The sequence below is a fragment of the Typopeltis vanoorti genome, chromosome 2 (genome assembly GCF_054136105.1).
Source record: "Typopeltis vanoorti isolate ZY-2024b chromosome 2, IOZ_Tvanoo_1.0, whole genome shotgun sequence".
Classification (NCBI taxonomy): Eukaryota; Metazoa; Arthropoda; class Arachnida; order Uropygi; family Thelyphonidae; genus Typopeltis; species Typopeltis vanoorti.
In genome coordinates, this window is record NC_143550.1 from 102,673,038 (window position 1) to 102,693,927 (window position 20,890).

A 20,890-nucleotide genomic window follows, 5' to 3' on the forward strand; every position below is an offset into this window, starting at 1 on the left:
AATCTCCACCTTTCTCACTTCTCCTAAGGACAAGCTTCCACATCTTAATCATCCAGGTGTCTACCAGATTCCGTGCTCTTGTGGATTATCTTATTTTGGACAAATGGGAAGATCTGCCTCTGTTCGGCTAGAAGAACACCAATCTTATATTGAATACTTTAAACCTAAAAAGTCTGGACTTTCTGAACATGCCATCTTCACTAGACACAGAGTTCATTGGAGAAAGACAAGAGTTCATCACAAAAGTCAGTTTCTCATGGAACACCTTTATAAAGAAACATGTGAAACTCTACTTCATTCTCCTAACTTAAACAGATCCGACGGCTTACGTCTATCCCCTTTATGGGAGATAGTACTTTAGAAATCAGCTAATCTTTCCTAACTTTTTATTGTATTAATTTTTTTTTTTTTTTTTTTTTTTTTTTTTTAAGGAAAGTTATTGACCTTTTTAGTTATCTTACACCAGCTACTTAGGTGGCGCTTTTTGGAATTGTCAGTTAGTGTTTAATTTTGAGCTTAATGTACTGAAGATGCCTGTGACACACAGGCGAAAATTATACTATTAAATAATCTTTCTACGTGAGTTTTTTCCGTTATTTATTTTGTATCAAAACAGAAACAAGCATCTTTAGCTTATCGCAGTGATTGCACCACTTATGTGTCAAGTTTGCTCTATATAGGTGAAACAGGAAGCACAATTCTTATCAGAAAAAGGAACATAAATGCATATTCAATTTAATAACTATGGTAAATCCAGCATTTCTGATCATGTCCTGGATACTCTTACATAGAATTAACAAGAAAGGCACATGTTGTTTACATCACACCAAAAGGTGGTATGAGAGTAAATTTAAGGTGGTCTGTAAAATTTTTATCAATCACCCTAAATTTTAACAAAATTTCTAAAAATCTCTAAATTCCAGAAATCTCCTAATTTCTAAAAATTTGGTCTAAAAATCCCAGGAATATGGTTGGCACATATTCTACCCACTTAACCTTTTGGTCTAAGAGTTAATTATAATTAGGGAAGTAAGCAATCAAAGATTCTCTAACTCAAATATAACTCTTGTTAAATTATGAATTAGGCCACCACTTTGATGTATTAAACTATCTATATGAATTTGGGAGCCTCTGTAGTTCGGTGGGTATAGATGAAGCCCTTTGGTCAGAAAGACCTAGGTTCAATTCCCATCTATGATCTGAGGAACCTTTATCTGGTCTCTTTTGACTAAATGTGAGTTAACCCATCTCATACAGAGGTGGAGGGTTTTTCTCCCGGTAACTTGGGATTTTCATCCCTCAAAACAGACAAACCGGTCCTGTGAACACACAGCTGCAGTCATAAAATATATACTACGACAAGGAAGGCAACAGGGAAACCACCTTGCTCATAATCATCTTCCTAGTATGGTAGCATATAGCTACACCCACCAATCATATGGCTGAGGGAATAGGATAGGACATGTTCTCTGAGGATGTTATAAATAGAATATAGCCTTGATGTTTTTTTTTTTTTTTTCACTAGAGGTCAGACCAGTAGAATAATAGTTGATCAAATCATTGTCACTTCGCTTACTGTCCAAAATGCAATATAGCTTGTCTTTGTACATGTGTGTACTCCAGATGACCTTAATATGAAGGTTGAAACGTCAGGAAATTAAAGTAATTATTCCTAATATGGCTGTAGTCTCCATAATTTTACAAAAATGAATTGCTATGTTCTTTTAAATGCTTCTAAATTTTCTGCAATTCCTGTGTTGTCTGTGTAATGATCTGATTTAAATTTGCGATTTTTGCGGTTAAATCATTTTCAATATCCTCCTTTGTGGGTGATGGTTATGTAATGCATCATCATTATATACAGAGAGAGAGAAGGATAACATGCTGACACAGAGAGAGAGAGAGAGAGAAGTTGCATACAATAAATTTTCAAACAAAATAAAACAAAGTGGTTAAATTGCATTTAAATTTTTTCGCATTTTATACATGAGATTGGATCTTTGAATATGAATATGCTAGACACCATTAACTAAACCCAATACTTTATGCAATTATTATGAACAGAGAGTCCTCATTTCAGCAGAAAAATAAACATTCTTTGATTAGTTTTGCATTTGTTTGGGTTAGCTTCACTTCTTACTGTTAAAAGGTAGTGTACTGAATATTTTTGGCACTAAATAAGAATAATGTTTGGCATTGCTTCTTTATTTGATTCAGGAACTACATACACAGTTTAGCCATAAATACTGTTACCACTTGAACAGTGCATAAATCTTAATTTATCAATAAATCATTTACAGCTTTCAGCACATACAAGTCACATGTATAATGTGCACATAGCAGCATTCAATGTTCGAAATGTCTCCCTTTTGCCTTCATACAGACCCCAAGTCTATGAGACCACATATGTCGATGGCAGCATGCACAACATCCAAGAGAAATGCTGCCTCTGCTTGCTCCAAATCCACCTTCAGGCTGGCAGTACTGGAGTGTCATTTCTTACAGATTACTCTCTCTCTCAAGCTCTGACCACAATTTGAAGTCCAGCAGATTCAGTTCAGGACTTCCAGGAAGCCAATCACATGGTGATGTGCCCGACCACATTCACCTCCAACCACTGTTGTGTGGTCCTCACCTTGTGTGCAGGGACTGAATCCTGTTGGAAGGTCTACTGCCTATCATGTGAAGGCATGACTTCACAGACCTCACAAGCTGTTGTCCTAACACAGTGTGGTCAATGTGTTCTTTTGCAGTAAGATAAATGTTTTGTATCGTTATAATGGCAAACATCCAATACACAAACCGATTCCGAGTATTTTTAGTGTGTTGAAAATAACAGGTGGCTGCATTTCAACCTTGTGAAGTGCTACTGCAGCTACACAGTTCTCATAATCTCTCCACTGCATGTTAACTTGTATACAACTAGACAACACTCTACTGATAAACATGCGAAACTCAGCTACGTACAGCACCACTAACCAAACCAGGATCGCATAATTCTGTTGGCAGTGCTAGAGTGTATACAGAAGTTGTAACAGTATTTATGGCAAGACTAGGCATTTTATACCCTTATGTCTACTAAAGATATTTATGTACTCATTGTTTTTTTTATTTAGTAGTCAATTTATAAATGTATAAATATCTAAAGGATAGTATATTTAGTATGGTGTATTTATTACAGACTGCAATATCCTTGTATTTTTTTTCTGGTTAAGATTTGAATTACTTTATTCTGAGTCGAAACTAGTGGTTTCAATGCAGTACAATAGATTCTTCCAACTTAAAATACCATATTGTAGCGTGCTTTGAATCCATGGCATATTATTATGATGTGGCACCTTCAAGGAGTCCAAGTCCATCACAGGACACTATTTCACTCTGCTATATGCATTTAACCGTCTCTCCTACTACACACAACTACCATCGATACCATCTATGCCCATTGCAACCATCAACAGTATTTTTTGTCTGTAAATTGTGTGTTCTGAAGGCTAATTTGCCTGTACGCAGGATGAAAAATCCAAATCTCCAAGAGAAAAAATCCCTACTACCTCTGTATGAAATCGACTAACTCATTTTCAAATGAAAAAGCCATATAAAGATTCCTCTCGTAGTGATGAGGCCATTTCCAATCAAAGAACACAATGTACTGTTGTTCTTCCAATTGTATTACAGAGGTATATTTTTAATTTTTAATAATAAAAAAAAATTATTATTAAATTTTTATTATTATTAATAGTAGTATATGGTCTTTGCTGCTATCACTATTCTTTTCTGTCCCCATGGTGGCTTAATAATAACTTATCAAAAAAAAAACAACAAAACACAAAGAAAATCAAGAAAACGCACAACAAATTCGAGTAAGTGTCTGCACTGAATGAAGGCTGCCGTGTAACTGATGCTTTCCCGCATTACAGCTCAGCACGCAGAGCATGTGGTTGCTATTTGCCTGTTCAGGAACTGAAATTCTGTTTGGAAACGAAGCATTTTTTGTTCGGAAAATATGTTCGGGAACCGAATTGTTTGAGAAAAGAGGCGTTTGACAACCGAGGTTCCACTGTATTTAAAGTACAAATTATATACACATGTTAAGTAACTAAGGAAAAAAAAAAACTTTAGTATATTCCAATACAAAAACACTAAAAACAATCTTACACTTTTTCTTGTCTCCTTCCTCTACCTGCTTTCATTATCATTTTTTGCCTATTGCGAAGAATATCGTCTTGCTCAATATTTTCTTCTTCTTCAATTACTCTATTGTTTAGTTGTGGAGGTAAATTTTGTTGTTGTGGAGGTACATCTTTTTTGCCAACTAAAAAAGAAAGAGAATAATGTCCAAACAACTAATCCTACCACATAAGATAAAAAGAACAAGAATATCATAAAATTGGAATCAAAATATATCTAACCTCTCTAAATTAAAAGTAGACATGAAAAATCAGTGTAAACTGACTTTTCATCATGAGCTTATAGCAGTGTTCATTGCAGAGAGATATTTTTCTGCTTCCCAGCAGAGAGAGAGATGAAAATGAGTAAAAAAAAAAAAAAAGATGCAATTAAATAAGAAAAACAATATAAGTTGAAGTCAGTACCAATCAGACCAACAGTAGCCATTTATCAAGCAATAAAAAAAAAAAAGTAAATTTCCCAAATAAATAAGAACTATCAACTGTTCAACTAGAAAAAGCAGATAGATTAACATTGGATAAATGACAAACTGCTTAAAACAATTTTCAATTTGTACAACAGTGCACTACTAAATTAATGGCTAACATGCTACAGTAAAATTAGCTACAAATCTCAATCTTGAATTCTACTGCATAATGTAAGTCATTCAAACATTTTCTTAACATGCTGTGTATCCTTACTTAACCAAATTTTGTGAAAACAAAAATTTTCTACTGCATACTCCTAAATTACAGGTATGAATGTTTTAAATTAAGTTTTGATTCAGATAATCTATTCAAATCAGTATGTGTGCAATTTGGTCTTAATTCTAAATAAGAACTTAAACCTCTGAACGAAGGCCAAATTCTCCTTATTTAGAGTAAATTCCTGGCCTGTCTGAATTCAGAATTGTGTTACAATTTGCATTTCGAGTTGGACTAAAATAGAGGCATAGATAGCTTCAAATTAAAAACTAAAAATATCAATGCCAATTGTGAACTTTTACCAAAGAAATTGTAACAGATTCTTAAAAAAAATTAATAAAAATGATGAAGATGAGCAACTGAAGTTTTTTAATCTTACTTCATGATAAAACATTTTTTAAATGTTATAATACAGATTTCAGCAGAAGGTTTTAATACACAACTCAATAGGATTTTTCCGAATGCTTCACATGAAAATACATGTAAATTTCTAAGTTCATATTTAAAAAAAAATTTTTGAAACACAAACAAAACTTACCATTTTTTGTTTTAGAAATACTCTTATTTTCTTTTCCTTTTGGAGGTGCATTGGCATCATTCTTACTTTCTATCATTGATGCAATAGTTTTTTTTGATTTCATAGATTGTTCAAAAGTTCTCATTTGTTTTGGCTGATTGGCTAGCATCCGTCCATATTCTTCAGCTAATTTTAAAATCTAGAATGTATAAGTAAATTAACATATACAATCTATTATTAAGTTATATAAATAGAACATAACTTAAAAAATATAAAATGCAAGCAAACAGATACAGCATGTGTGATTTCGGAGGATCAGTTGAAGCAAATGGAATAACAAATCTATCATAACTGAAAATTTAAATTAGAAAAAAAAAAAAAGCTAAAATTTTTTAACACACTGATAATTATTTTTTACAATTCTTTTTAAATGTGTGGAATGCAGAATTTGTGATGAATAAAAACTCTGCATGATCTGAGTAGTCAAAGTAGTCTGAGTACTAACATGCATAAAAAAGGATAATGGCTCTCCTAGTCTTGCTGTTTGAGAGATACCATTAAGCTTTGGTGTGTGGTCATTCACTGTACATTAATCAGGGGAATTTTTGATGGAATAAAATACAGAGAAGCCTGAGATTGAAACTTAAAGAGTTTAAGGCAAAGGAAACATGCATCAGGCATTAGTTTTAAACAAAGCTGTAGTTGGGGGAAGGGGGGAAATACATACTGTCAATTTAAAAAATATATATATACCGTATTTTCCAGTGTATAAGACGCAGTTTTTTACCTTAAAAATTCATCTTAAAAATGGGGTGCGTCTTATATAATGAAGGTAAAGATTGCTTCCTCTTTTCAAAGTCATACGCACTCCCTTTTATGTTCCAAGATCATTGTAGGCGGTTAATGGCGCAATCAAATTGATGCGTGACCTTCACGTGACTTCTGGCGCGTCGTTGGCTAAGAAAGGGGAGCCCCTATTCAAGTTTCATAATATCTTATCCAAGTAATCAACCGATATTTATCAGTATTGAGTTGAGTGTTGAGATATTTTGTGTTCAGTTTGACATTTCCCCGTAGATTTTAGTGATGGAAAAAAACAGGCGACATTCATGTACTTCAAGTTACAAATTGCAGGTTGTAAAATATGCGGAAGAAGATGGGAATAGGGAAGCTGAAAGACATTTTGGACCTCTGCCTACAGAAAAAATGATTAGAACTTGGCGTGGTCAGAAGGAGATTTTGTACAATCTGCGTAAAGAAAAGCATGCGGAACATGGAAAAATTGCAAAGTGGCCAGAACTAGAGACCGAAGTTTCGAAATGGGTGCAAGAAAATCGGCAAAATGGCATTGCCATTTCAACAAAAATGATTTGTTATTTTATCCATTTTTTTTTTTTTTTTTAAATCATACTTTAAAGTTTAGGTTTTTTTCCAGAAAATTGTATTAAATTTCTTGGGTGCATCTGATACACCGGAAAATATGGTACACACACACACACACACACACACACACACACACACACACACACACACACACACGGGGAAAGGCTCAATCAGAATCTGTATGCATACACTAAAATTAAAATGTCGATGTGTGGACGAGAGGGAGTTATGGGAAAGTATTGAATAATGGCCAATAGGAAAGATGATATGGAGATACCTGATATTTACAGAGTAGGGATCCAATTTCACTGGTGTGTGTGTGTGTGTGTACACACACACACACACACACACACACACACACACACACGCGCGCGCGTGCCTGCCAGTGAAAAACCAATTCTCAACTTCTACTCTATCTTGAAATTAAGCTACTACCAGTATGGATTCTGTCAATGCCGATCTGCAGGTGATCTGCTCTCATATATCACCCATCTCTGGACAAATGCCATGGAATTTGGTGAATCCCAAGTGGTTGAACTTGATATCTCTAAAGCCTTTGACCTGGTCTGGCACAAAAGCTTACTAAGCAAACTCCCATTGTTTGGACTGTCTCAGGACTTCTGTAGATGGTAAGCCAGCTTTCTGTCGGGACACACAATATGTGTGTGAGATAGTAGACAGTTCCCTATCCTCTCACCATCCAACTAATGCTAAGGTTCAGTTCTCTCACCTCTTCTGTATATCAATGACCTACTTCAGTTGATCTCCAACCCAATACACAGTTTTGCAGATGACAGCACATTGCACTCCTCCCTTTCATTTGATAAACCCTACCCTACACAACTCACTTCAACCCACAGAACATTAACCACAACTTGCCTTAATTCTGACCTCCAAGCCATCCTCCAATGGGGCTCAGATAACCTCGTCAACTTCAACGCTAGTAAAACCCAGTTCTGTCTTATTTCCCACAAAACAGACCCATTTACCCCCAGTATTATTTTTGATAGCACTCAAATTCCCAGACAAGATGAGATTCCTCTTCTTGGAATTACCTTGACATCAGGGCTCTCCTGGCATAAACACTTCACAACCATTGCATTATCAGCTTCCAAAAAAACTAGGATTTCTCTTTTGCTCAAGACACTGGTTACTTCACCTCTAAGCAGCTGTTAACCTTATACAAATCACAAATCTGCCCAGCTATCGAATACTGTTCTCACATTTAGAGTGGGGGCTCCTAAAAGCTCCCTCAAAATGCTTGACTCAATACAGAGGAGAGCACAATTAGACTGATAAATGACCCATCTCTTACCAACTCACATTTAGTCTCTGCAATTTTATATTCTATAAATATTTCCATGGAAAATGTTCATCTGAAACAGCATCAATAATTCCCCCACTCTTTACTAAGCCCATTGGAACATGTATAGCTGCTGGCCCAACATCCTTCACAGTACACCTTGAACCCACAGAAAAAGTTTCTTTTTTTCTTCCTTCATCCCTGCTACTGTTGTACTGTGGAACAGTCTTTCCCCCTGATGTATTTCCAAAGGAATACAATATACAGGCTTTCAAATCGAATGTTAACAAGTTCCTCCTTTCCCATCCTACTACCCATATCGGTACAAAAGTGCTATAGGTTGACCAGCAACCTCTAGTATATGGGCCCAACATAAAATATATATAAAAAGCCAAACGGCTATTTTTTCTGGCGAAGTTAATTAAATTAAAGGGATAAAAATCCCTTATTATTTTACAGCCAGTATGCGAAACTCTGAGATTGAAAACTATGATCTCATCTCTAGTTTTCGATCTCAGAGTTTTGCATACTGGCTGTAAAATAATAAGGGATTTTTATCCCCTTAATATAAAATGTTTTTTTTTAACAGAGGTTCAAAACTAAAATTCTTACAGAATCCTTTTTTTTTTTTTTTTTTTTTGTTAAAGATAACTCCTGAAATCACAAGAAAAGATGAAGTATCTTATATTTCTAATGACAGAAAATGCTTTATCTTGCTCTCCTTAGAAGCATGAATTTTTAATTTTTTTTTTGATAATTTTTAATATTTATTAGATCACTTAAGGATCAAAAATATAAATGGAAAGAAATCCCGACGTGCCTTTAAAAAAAAATGCAGAGAACCAACTGGGGCTTCTGATGGAATGTATTCATCAGAAGGCCAGCTGGTTCTTTCACTGGTTGGTTCATTCCATTTGGATGCTGAATGAACAAGGAAGAGTGATAGTCCAGAAGACTTAACTAGCCAAATTGTATTCTAAGTAACCAATATAGAATTTAAAAGTAGCCAACCATAATCGGGTATCATATCAGCTGAAGCACTGTCCAGATATAACCAGAATAGATCTTAAATAACTACTGGAACAAGCTACAGCTTTAGCGCAACTGAAGATACACCATCAACATAAGAATCATCAATGGAAAGGAAATGCAGCTAGCAGAAGAAGAAAAGTACCATGTTGTCATCATAATTGGTGTACTGAGACTAAGAAGACCAAAACATGTGACATTAAGATTATTTACTCAAGCAATAGGAAAAGGAAGGAGTTGCTACACAAACACCTTGAATCAGAGCCAATTTCGAGTAGTGATGTGATGTGAAAAAAACTGCAAAATGGGAAACCAGACTCAGATTTGTGCTTATAGTTCTATGGAAAGTTCTAGTTAAGTAGCAGAAGAATTTTTGAGTCATCAGAGAAAGAGAGAGTAACTGACAAAGTAAAGTTGATATTCTTATTGGAGATCTGAATAGCAATGAATGAAATCAATTCCAAACCTACAGGAATGCTTTGGGAAAATTTGGAAAAAAGTGCAGACCTAATAAATGGCAAATATCTGTTTGATTTCAGCTCAGGATGGATTAATTATTACTAATACCATCTCACAACATAAAAATTTTTATGAATTCACACAGAGAACCGGCACAAGAAAAGCCTTATATTAATTAGTTCAAACTAGTTCAAGATCCAACTAGAGTGTTCAGGAGATCTGAAATACACAATGACCACTATCTACTGAACAGGATAAAAATGAGTATACCATTGAAAAGAAATACTGTGGGGGTTCTGAAAGGAAACAATGTTGAATAACTCTGAGGTGGCAGGCAGAAACTTGTCATCTCAGAAGTGCAATGTATACTCAAATCTGCAAATATTATTGGGAGAAACAGCCAACAGGTTTCAAAACAAGAACCAGAGCTTAGAAACTGAGTAGCAAAATCTGAAGAAAATACCGACTGACTGAACCAGGGAAACGTATATTAAAGTTGTGTGGAAAGACAAAAAAAAAGAAGTTCATGATGGATACAGGAAGTTGAAGCAGTCTACAAAAAGAGGAAATCAAAGTTTCTGGTTAGTAATTCACCATATACTTTTAGAGAATACAAAGGAAAAATACAGAAATGTTTAAGTTATGTGTAAACATATCCAAACAGATGTCATCAATGTAAATTCCTGATAAGTACCATCAGGAGGTGTTGTAAACAGGGGGGGAGTTCTTTTACTATATCTTTTTATTTTTTCCTTATGTCTCTATTTATCTCTTTAAATATACTGCCTTCTGCACTTGCCTTCTTATTCCCTGAACACCAGAAAATTTATTTGATATGCTGTGCCAGTGATGTCCATTTTCTAGTAATAAGAAGTGGTAAGTGCATCCAGTAGTCTTCCCTTTATATTCAAATTATTCCTTATTAATTAATATTTTGCAGTCATTGTCTACTATCTATCCTTTCTCCTAGTTTCCCGCTAATAGGCTCTAATATTTTTCAGAACAGTGCATCAAAAAATTAAATATCAGGTGACACTCTATTAACAGTTAAACAACACATTCATTTGCCATAAAACAATTTACACTATTATTTCATGAAAGAAAAAAAATTGCTTAGTTTAACTCTAAAGAGCACAATTATGTTAAGATTCCCTTTCAATTTATGATAATCATGTCACATAAATATCCACTCCTTTCCAATATCAAGTTTCTATTCTAAGCAATTATACTATTAACAAACTGTTGCTCCTTAATTGTTATACACACAAGAATATCATTACACATAAAAGTTCAATCCTTCTGATACTAAGATAATACTCTAGGCAAAATGCACCATTAACAAACAAACTGTTACTCTTTGACTGCTACACACATAATCTTCTATTACTTATTAAACATTTTAAATCCAACCATTAACTTTGCTCAAATTCAGCAGTTTAATCTTAACAGTTCCCTAAAAAAGTTCTATAATTCATAAAATTAAAAAAAAAAAAAAAAACTAACTCACTTTAGGGCTGCTACCCACTGCGTATTCTCATTCCCTGGCTTCGGATTGGAGTCCTGACCTTTTCCTCCCATATCAGGTTTTCTTCCCCTTTTTACGCTGCCGATAGATTTACTGACAGTTTCTGTTGGGACGCTGTCCTCTCATCACTTGGGCAAAGATTCTCGGCTTGAGGAGTACTTGCGTGCGCGTTAAACTAACAGAGCAATTCTTTCCCGCTCGAAAATTCCTCTGTTCGGACGATAGCTACCTGCAAAGGTTTGTCATTAGATCAATTGCTTTGCCTGGCAGACTGGCTTCTGTCATCTTTCTTTCAGACCACTGGCATGACGTCTCCTGAAGTCGTGTCCTCGATGGCTTACATCTGACAGACAACCGGTGCCGACCTACGAGTAACCGATGAAGACTTCTGAATAACCAATGACGACCTATGGATAACCGATACTCTATCTTCCAGCCAACGCCTTTTATTCACCTTCTTTCGGATCCCTGCACGAAGACATGGGACCCCGAATATTTCGGTGCGATCCCTTCTTCTTTCCTCGACACTGACCCTTTCTTTGATCTTCCACTACACTCCTTTAATCCTATTTGTTTCAGGCAGCAGAAGTGCATCTGAAGTTTGTTGGTCCGTCTGACACTGACCTTGAGTGTTTACAGGTGGAATTCACAAACAACTTTCACATATCCTTATAAGGAGCTAACATACAATGTTTTCTGGTGGCAAGGTATTGCTTTTGTTCAATACATTCTAGAATTTTCCGTTTTAGGGCAGCAAGTACAGACAATTCCCATAGGGATTATTTACATTAACAAATTGTTTTATATATACATAGACATACAGGCTATTTTTATAACATCCTTACAGGGCTTGATCTCTGTAAAAATTGATGAAAATGTTTGGTCATTTTGAAGCTATATTGAATTTTTACTGTGTATGTACAGGATACACTAATAATGCTACATTAGTCCTTAGTACTATCATTTTAAATGATCTGCTACACCTTCAAGAAACTAACTAAATTAAATAACTTAAAATCTAGTATGGAAATTAGCAATAAAAAAAAATTAAAACAAGACAGGGACATGCAGAATAAAGTTTACAATATTATTATACTAACAAGTTATGGGAAGATTTCGGAAAGAATATAGAAGACAACTATTATGTATATGGCAAAATGTTTTGGAGATTACCAATAAAAAAAAAAGCTCAGAAATTAGAGGAAAGGATACCACAACTGGAATCAAAGCTCAAAAAAGACGATATGAAAATTGAAGATAAGCAATGAGATATGCACAATTTTTAGAAGACAGCAAATTAAATATAAAAATAGATAAGGGGTAGGTGTAAGGCAGGTATGGTGAGAATCCAGTCAAGCAAAGTTTTATTTATTTAACTGGCTTTCCAAGTGGATGAATATAAATTTAGTAAATCAGCCAAAAGATAAAGCTAGAAATATATAAGACAGTTCAAACTAAGCTATGATTGTGCTGGGTGAGAAATGTTAATGCTTATTATGTCAAACTGACATCGCACATAAAAAGGAGTGTATTAATGGCAGGACTATATTAAAAATGAAGATATCAGAAAAAGAACTGGACATTATTAATAAGCAAGAATATGTAAGCAGTGTAATCTAAGAATGGGAGATTAAAGATTAGCAAAACAACTATCTGAAACAAAAATAGTAAACATGAAACAAAATGGAAGAAAAAATTTGATAGAATGGGAAAGGGAATTAGAAGGAGCAACCCCTGGAAACTGTATAAAGAGGGTGTGAGCAAGGGCATAAGGAGTAGGCTCTTTGTGTAAAGAGTGGATGCACTGCCTAACAGTGTGGTGAACACAGATGCTCTGAAAGAGTCTAAAGAACAGTTTGATGGATGAGTTTTATACGTAACAATATGTACCTTTTGACTAACAGTGTGAGGTCTTAACTCTATGGATGTGTTAACTATAATAAGAACCTTTTATTTATGCACAGATATCCATTTATTTTCATTTTACATAAATTATGGACTCTACAACTGTGTTATAAATAGCTATTTTAATTTCCCAAAGTTTCACTAAAGTATGCACAGATATGTTTCATTTTGTAATAAACTGCAACTATTAAATGTGATATTATTAAATACAATTTACTCTAATTGTTTTATGTAGTTACTTCAGGGGGATTCTGTTTAGTTATTTAGCCTTTTCTACATTCAAATGAATGTGAAAAAATCAAGCAGCAAAAAAAAATGAATAAAATATATTTCTCTAAGTGTAGAAAATTTTCAAAAAACACTGCAAGCCAAAATAATGTTTTTAGTTAGTAGATCCTTGGATATCTAGAAAGAGACCAAGGAAAATTCTATTAGGTAAAGAGCAGTACTGATCCCATAAACAACAATGTAGACTTGGTTTTATTTACATAAAAGATTGCTTTAATTTTGGGGAGAATAAAGACACTATATACTTACTGCCTGAAACTCAGTACTGAAGTCATAATTTGAAAAAAAATTGCCATTTTGAAGTTCTTCTTTATATTTATCCCTAAATTCCAAATGTACATCATCTAGAAATTTATCTATATATGCCAACTGTAGAATCTTTTGATAGGCAACCTGGAAATATATTGGAAGTATGTATGTTATATACATATAACAAATACAGTGTGTGTGTGTGTGTGTGTGTGTGTATATATATATATATATATATATATACACACACACACACACACACACACACACACACGTACAATTAAAAACATTACCTCCACATATTGTATTACATCATCAAAACTATGCAAAGTAAGTAGTATAATTCAACCAAATGAACTGCATGTGTGTTGTGTGTGTGTGAGAGAGAGAGACTTGATTTTCAAAACAAAAAAGGGACATTTTTAATTTTTCAGCACTTAAAAAAGGGACAAAAACTGGACACTTCTGGTACACTCTACATAAAAATGGAATAACATAATTATAAGTACAGCACACAGGATTGAAGTGTACATTATAATTATAGAGTATCAGCATTATCGTTATATTTATATGAAGACATTATTTCTTCCAAAAGTGATGGTTCTTTCAAGATGAACTCATAAAAGTCAATACACAAAATGTCAATGTGTGTCTTGATTACCATTATTGCTTTCATAGTCTTGGTGTTGAAGGTTCTTTTCATCAGACCAAAAAGAACTCATGAGAGAAAAAAATTCTCTCTACAGCTGCATTTGTTTGTGCCTGCGATTGACATAACCAATGCAACAACTGGCAGTATGTTTTTGTAGTGGATGTTCTTTTTTCTTGGAGCACCTTAAACATGTCACACCACTTTTTGTCCATTTCAGCATTTATGTCCTTCCATTCTTCCATCTTGGAGTTCACAACATTATTCATATGGATGACTTCATCAAATAATTCATCTTCATCAACAATATTGAATATTTTGCTGTCAACATCACTGATTGCTTTTAGGCTGCTTGCAACTTCAGCCCAAGTTAGTGGACATTGCAACTTAATCCAGTGAAATGGTTTCAATGGCTGGAAATGATAAGTCCATTGACTTAAATACTCAAGGAAAGTATCATAAAATAAATTTGTAGTGTCTAAAATTTCTTTTTCATCAAAGATGTCCTCATTTTTGAACTCTGAAATAATTTATGACATTTTAAATGGTTGAAAGTTCTCAGCTTTCCTATTTGTAATTTTCTGTCTGAGCAATTGCAATTCTTCTATACCACTCCAACTGCCAAAATATTTTCCCTTTCTATTTTCATTATTGTTGCTGAGGACATTTTCAGCTGACTTTGCATGAAGTGGAGCCAAAGTATTAATTGTTGGTTACTGAAAAATGATTTCAACAATGTAAGGCATTTATCTTGTGATAAAAAGTGAGTCCATCATGCATGTCAATAATCCTATTCACAGCTGGTAGCAATGATAACCATTTTGTTTGTACACTACCTAGAACATGCTTGTATTCAATTTCTGAAAATGCGCAGAAATTCTTCAATTCCTCTACTCTCGTGGTGGAAACGTGGAAACACTGAAATAATTTATTTACAATTGTTTCGATATCAATAGGCAAAATATCAGCACTTGTCTGTACACCATTATGAACAACATGAGCAGCACAGCCAATAGCATGAATGTTCATTTTTAACCATTTGTTGAGTCTTGAAAATACATTGTTGGAACCACCTCATTTATATCCAAAATTAGTGTTGCAGTTATCTGCAGAAAATGCAATAATTTTTTCACTCAGCTGCTGTTTCTGCAAAATATCCAATATATGATTTGCAAGCAGTTCTGCTGTTTCTCCTATTATGTTCTGAAAATCTATTACTTTAACCTGAATACCTTTATTCAGGATGAAGTACCTAACAAGGACAGGCACCAGCCTCAAATCTCTGTGGTTTGATGTGTCTATCATAACTGACACATATTTGGCTTATTTCAATTCAATTGCTATTTCTCGCATTGTAAGGTGCCAGGACATTCACTAAAATTGATGGGCACTTTGTTTGCCCACATGTAAATTTCTTTTGAAATAAATTTCTTACTATTGCAGAGGTGCAGTCCATTGACCTCAAAGAAAGGTTATGTTTTGCTGCATGAAACACAAACCTTCTTGAGCTGCAAGACATTTACTTTCGTCAGTTAATTTCCCTTTTGAATTTTTCGAATCTTGACTTGAACTGCAAGCAGCAGCTGCCAACAGTTTTTGTTTTTATGTTTTTGCTTCATCAAATGCTGTTTATACCGAATGACATACAGTACATGGCAACTTGTTTGTTGTTTCGTCATCTTTCAAGAAAGGATATTCTTCTTTTAAATCCTGAGTGAAACTATACTTCCTTTTTGGCATGATAAAATCTGGATGAAATATCACCACTCACAATATATACTCGCTTTAACTTTCACAATTACTAACAGACTGGAGTAAGAAGCACAAAACAATAGTAGACAAAGTAACCTTGTTACCACCCGGATGCACCAGTGCTGCCACTGGTTGCAGCATTTTCGTTGTATCGCAGACAGTGCATTCATAATGGTTGATAATCATCATAGCATGCATGTTTTCAATCTCAAGCTATTGTTATGTCCCAATTTATGATTATTAGGCTTTCAATTATCCTTACATGTGAAACCCTACTTATCTACTTATCTTTGTCCAAATCTTATTTATATAAGAGATATCACCCAAATACAAATATTGAAGCTTCTTCTCCCCTTAGTGTCTCTAAATATTTATTTTATACTGCACCTTTCAGGACATTTAATTTAAGATATAAGATTTGAAAACAAGGAGCAATTACCAAAATATGTCCGAGTGTGAAACTAATATGCAGTCGTGAACTTTATCTCGTAACTTAACAAATTCGCTCCCGCGTGATTAGGTTCGTATGTTGTTACAAGTGGTGCATTGAACAGCAATCTCAGCCAACTGTATTTTCAATGAAAAAAAGTTTATTGAACTTTTAAACATGGTACAATTCATTCTTTATCAGATAAAACTCAATTCAATACTAATAATATATAATACAAATTTTCACTAGCTAAACACAAGTATTAGGTTAAGATCCTGCATGTATAATCCTAGAACTAGTTGATCCTTTGTCTAATCCCTTACTGGTTTGATCACGCTATAATTCTGTATTTTTTTAGGACATATATAATCAGTTACTCTAACTTCTCACCAAGACAATATGGATTAAAATTATCCTTTCACTGAGCTAATACACACTTTTCATCTTTAAAACTCTTAATTAAAATACACCGTGCATGCATAAATCTCTAGGCACATGAATTACGTATTAATTAATAATAACAAGCTCATTTTTTTTTTTTATTCTAGTTTGACATGTACTAAAGTCCTAGTATAATTCTCATTAATCCTTTCAATTGTTCTGTAATTGAACAATGACTACAGTATAAGATTTGAATTGACATGAGATTTTTTACAGTACCTTTGACTTGGGTCTTCTACACTGGTCTCCACCTTTTTCCGATAATTTATCCTCCTAGGACGAACTCTTCTATAACTTATCACTCCTACGTTCTTTTGGCACTATGGTGGGCTTTCACAATCTTTACCTTACATTCTTCAATTAAGGACATACATAAGATCATCTATTCTATGGCTGTGAAATTCACCACGTGGGCACTGACTTCTTTATAGAATTTTCCTTCTCTCGTTATGATCACCGGATGATGAAATACACTGGCATTATCTTCTCTCTTTTTAAGTAAATGGCGTCCCTCATTTTTTACAATAGGAACACGGAATCGAAATCCCTCACACTTTGTTTCCTTATTGTGTCAGACGGAGAAAACTCCTAACCTGTCACTCAGGAAAACCACGTGAGACTTATATGAAGACTCGTGAAGAAAACTCTGAGGGAAAAAAAACCTCGTGGGGGGAAGGGTTTCCTAACCCTTTTATGCGATGACCCCTACTGACACCTTCTTCAATTTCTTTTCTTCCCCCTGTACTGGAGTCAATTTCACTGACCAATTAGAGTGGTGTTTTTCTGCCAAAATATCATGCGGCCCGTGTGCACGCAACTGACACGTGACGAAGTCTCAATTCGGGAATTATGACCTTGAGCTTTGGTTTTTGTTTAAGCTAATCTCTATGTCATCTATACTAAATTAATCCCCTTTCCAAAATTTTCTAAGAATTAACTTGAATCTTTAATCTCTTATTTCAAGTGTAAAAACTAGCCTCTCACATACAAAATTCTATGACTAATCTTCTTTGCTTTACTTAACCTTATTTTATCATATCACAACTGTAATAAAATTCCTTTTTTTTTTTTTTTTTTTTTTTTTTTTTTTTAAGTTCAACAAACAATTTCAGCTATATTTTTCACTTGGATGCAAGCATGTTCTCCTTCCTTTTTATTTTTTGTATTCGTTACTTTCAAAGGCTGTTAACAATATCTGCTTAGGAACAAGCTTGCTTACTTAGTTATCTATACAGGGTTTTTATTTCTTCTCTTGTTATACCATGATAACTGAAATTTTCTCATTCTTAAGTTATCAGGGTGCAACACTATCACATATCACCAGCAGAGATATTATCCTTTCCATATTAGAACATACATGAATGAAGTCATGCCATGAATTCAGAAAAGGGACAAAATGGGACTAAAGTTAATAAAAGGAGACAATTAGCATCCTGTTAAGGTTTTGTTGGGACAATGGGACCAGAGTCTAAAAAAAGGGACGTCTGGTTACCCTTAGTTTGTATGCACAAATAAGTTCTCAAGGCAGAAAAACAGAATAAGATATTAATAATTACTTTAATCAAAAAAAACAATGTTTCATCCTAATTACATAGGACTTCGAGTGCAAAATGAAAACAGGGTGAACAAAGAAACAGTAAAAGATTGAGAACCATTATAGTTATACAAGAATGTTGATTTTAAAAATATTTCTAGTTATGCATTGTGTTGAACACATTGTATGCTTGAAAGTTCACTTGTTTATTTAAAAAAAAAGCTATATGATGATTTTCTATGCACATCGAAACATAAAAATTTATAGTCAACAAATCAAAAAAAAAAATAATAATAATTGAATAAACCATAAATCAAAAGACAGTTCATCAAACAAAAGTTAATAAAAAAAAAGCAATTAATCGAAAACGGAATTGATCGAAAGACAATTTGTTGAAAACAGACAATTCATTGAAGCTACAAATCATCGAATGAATGTTCATTGAAAAATAAAACGTGAAGTGTATTCATCAAAAAGAACTGCAGTTTTTATTGGATTGACTTGTGATGTAGTTGTAGCTTAGCATGATATCCCCTTATATATATATATATATATATTTTTTTTTTTTTGGAGAGATAACTTTCAGTCAGTATATGCCAGTGGTGTTTAATCTTTTTTACTACGCGAGCTACTTTTCTATAGTTATTCGGCGATCTACTCTCTTATATAGATCATGTTCCCCCAACCTGATGTCTGATTATGCACAAATAAACAACCAAAAATAAACAACTAAAAACTTTGTGTATTTAAAAATTTATTTATCGCTTTTAATTATTTTAATACAATAAAAAAAAAAATAAAAAAAAAAAAAAATATATATATATATATATATATATAGGAATAAAATATTTCTCTATTTTGGAAAATCAAAGTTAGAAAAAACAACAGATTGATTACAAACTCACAAGTTACAGGAAATGTTGGTTAATTAAAAAAAAAAAAAAGAAAGTTAATATGAAATTTGGCATTCTTTGGACCTCGCAGTATTTCATAGTCAAATTGATATGAAGAAGTGGCCAATCACAGACAATCATCCAAATGATCATTTGTAATTTGGATTCTTAATCAATTTTTTATGACAGTCATATTTGAAAAAGCGGATTCTGACAAGTATGTCGATCCGAAACATGACAGAATTGTTCACGCAATATCAGTTAATATTGGTAATTTTTCACTGTTTATTGATTTTAAATGTAAACTATTCTGAATGTTTATTATCTCAAGTTCTACTTCAGCTTGGTTTATATCAAACAGCCCACTAATTTTATTTGAAATTTCTGTGAAGTTCAAGTTTTCTTGAAATGGATTATTGATAAAAGATACAATCATTTCAGTTTTATTAAAATCTTTAAATCTTGAATTTATTTCTTACTCAACTAATTCTATTTCACAAATAAATTCTTTTAAATCATAGTGAAGCATTTCTTGATTTTGTTCAAAAAATTTTAATAAATATGTCTAAATTCGCAATCATTTATAATTTTCTTTAATAAAAGTAAGTATTGTTGGAAAGTTTTTATTGAACTTAACATGTCAATTAAATTTTTATCTCTACCTTGTAACTCTAAATTTAAATTGCTTAATTTCATACAGAAATCTACTAAAAATGATAAGTATAACAACTATCTTTTATCACTCAATTATGGACAAATATCTCTGTTTTCATCAAGAAAAATTTTTATATTGTTAATTAATACAAGAAATCATTCTAAAAATTGACTTTTGCTGAGCAAGCAAACTTTATTGTATAATAGAAGTTCCCTATCATCATATGCCTGTAATTTAAATAACTGCCGTTGCATTTATTTAAATTACAGGCTTAACTGATTTATTAGCTATCACTGTAGGAGCACCTGCAGTGATCAGTAATATCATTCTTCTTTAATTTTCCTTATTCACATTTCCTTACTTTTAATACATAAATCACCAGAAGGTAGTACCAGATCTCTCTCTCCATGAAATGAAATTTACATCTAGCATTTCTTGATATATACATATCACATCAATAGCTTCCACGGCATCTAAAAAAACAGGCATCATTTTCTACTCAAGCTACTTTTCATTCCTCTGTACAAATCCCAAATCCATCCATAATGTTCACGCATTTGGGATGGTGCACCAAAAGTCTACTTTAAAATTCTTGATGGTGTCCAGAAGAGCAATTCAGCCAATATATAATCACTTTAACTGGTAATTAATTTACGGAATTGACAACGCACATAAAGTAAATAAATTAAAGATAACTTTAATGAATCACTTCTATATTTCGGCAATGTCACATTGCCATCTTCGGGAACATAAAGATATGGTATGTGCACTAAGGAACTAACAAAGCAAATGAGGAAGAAAATAAGAACTAATTTTGTTCCTAAAGTCCTAATGGTGCCCTCTTGCGGGCTAATTTGGTAGTCGGGCTGAAGTTCTCAAAATGAAAGTCTCCCAAATTTGGGGCAGTTTCATGCACCCAAATTTGTTGAGGTTAGGAACGTTTTTTAGAGCTGCTGAAGATTCTTTGAATAGTCTTTCGTATTTAAACTTGCTGCGATGGATTATTT

The 20,890-nt window shown here is 33.4% G+C and overlaps 1 protein-coding gene across 1 annotated transcript in view; it reads right to left on the reverse strand.

Moving 5' to 3' along the window:
* SrpRalpha (signal recognition particle receptor alpha) overlaps positions 1–20,890 on the reverse strand; it is a 149,809-nt gene that overhangs the window by 111,399 nt on the left and 17,520 nt on the right. The window contains exons 3-5 of the mRNA XM_090412420.1: positions 13,530–13,673; positions 5,410–5,587; positions 4,156–4,312 (exon numbers count right to left, since the gene is read on the reverse strand). Coding sequence (XP_090268546.1) covers positions 4,156–4,312; positions 5,410–5,587; positions 13,530–13,673 — 479 coding nt within the window. The remainder of the gene's footprint in view (positions 1–4,155; positions 4,313–5,409; positions 5,588–13,529; positions 13,674–20,890) is intronic.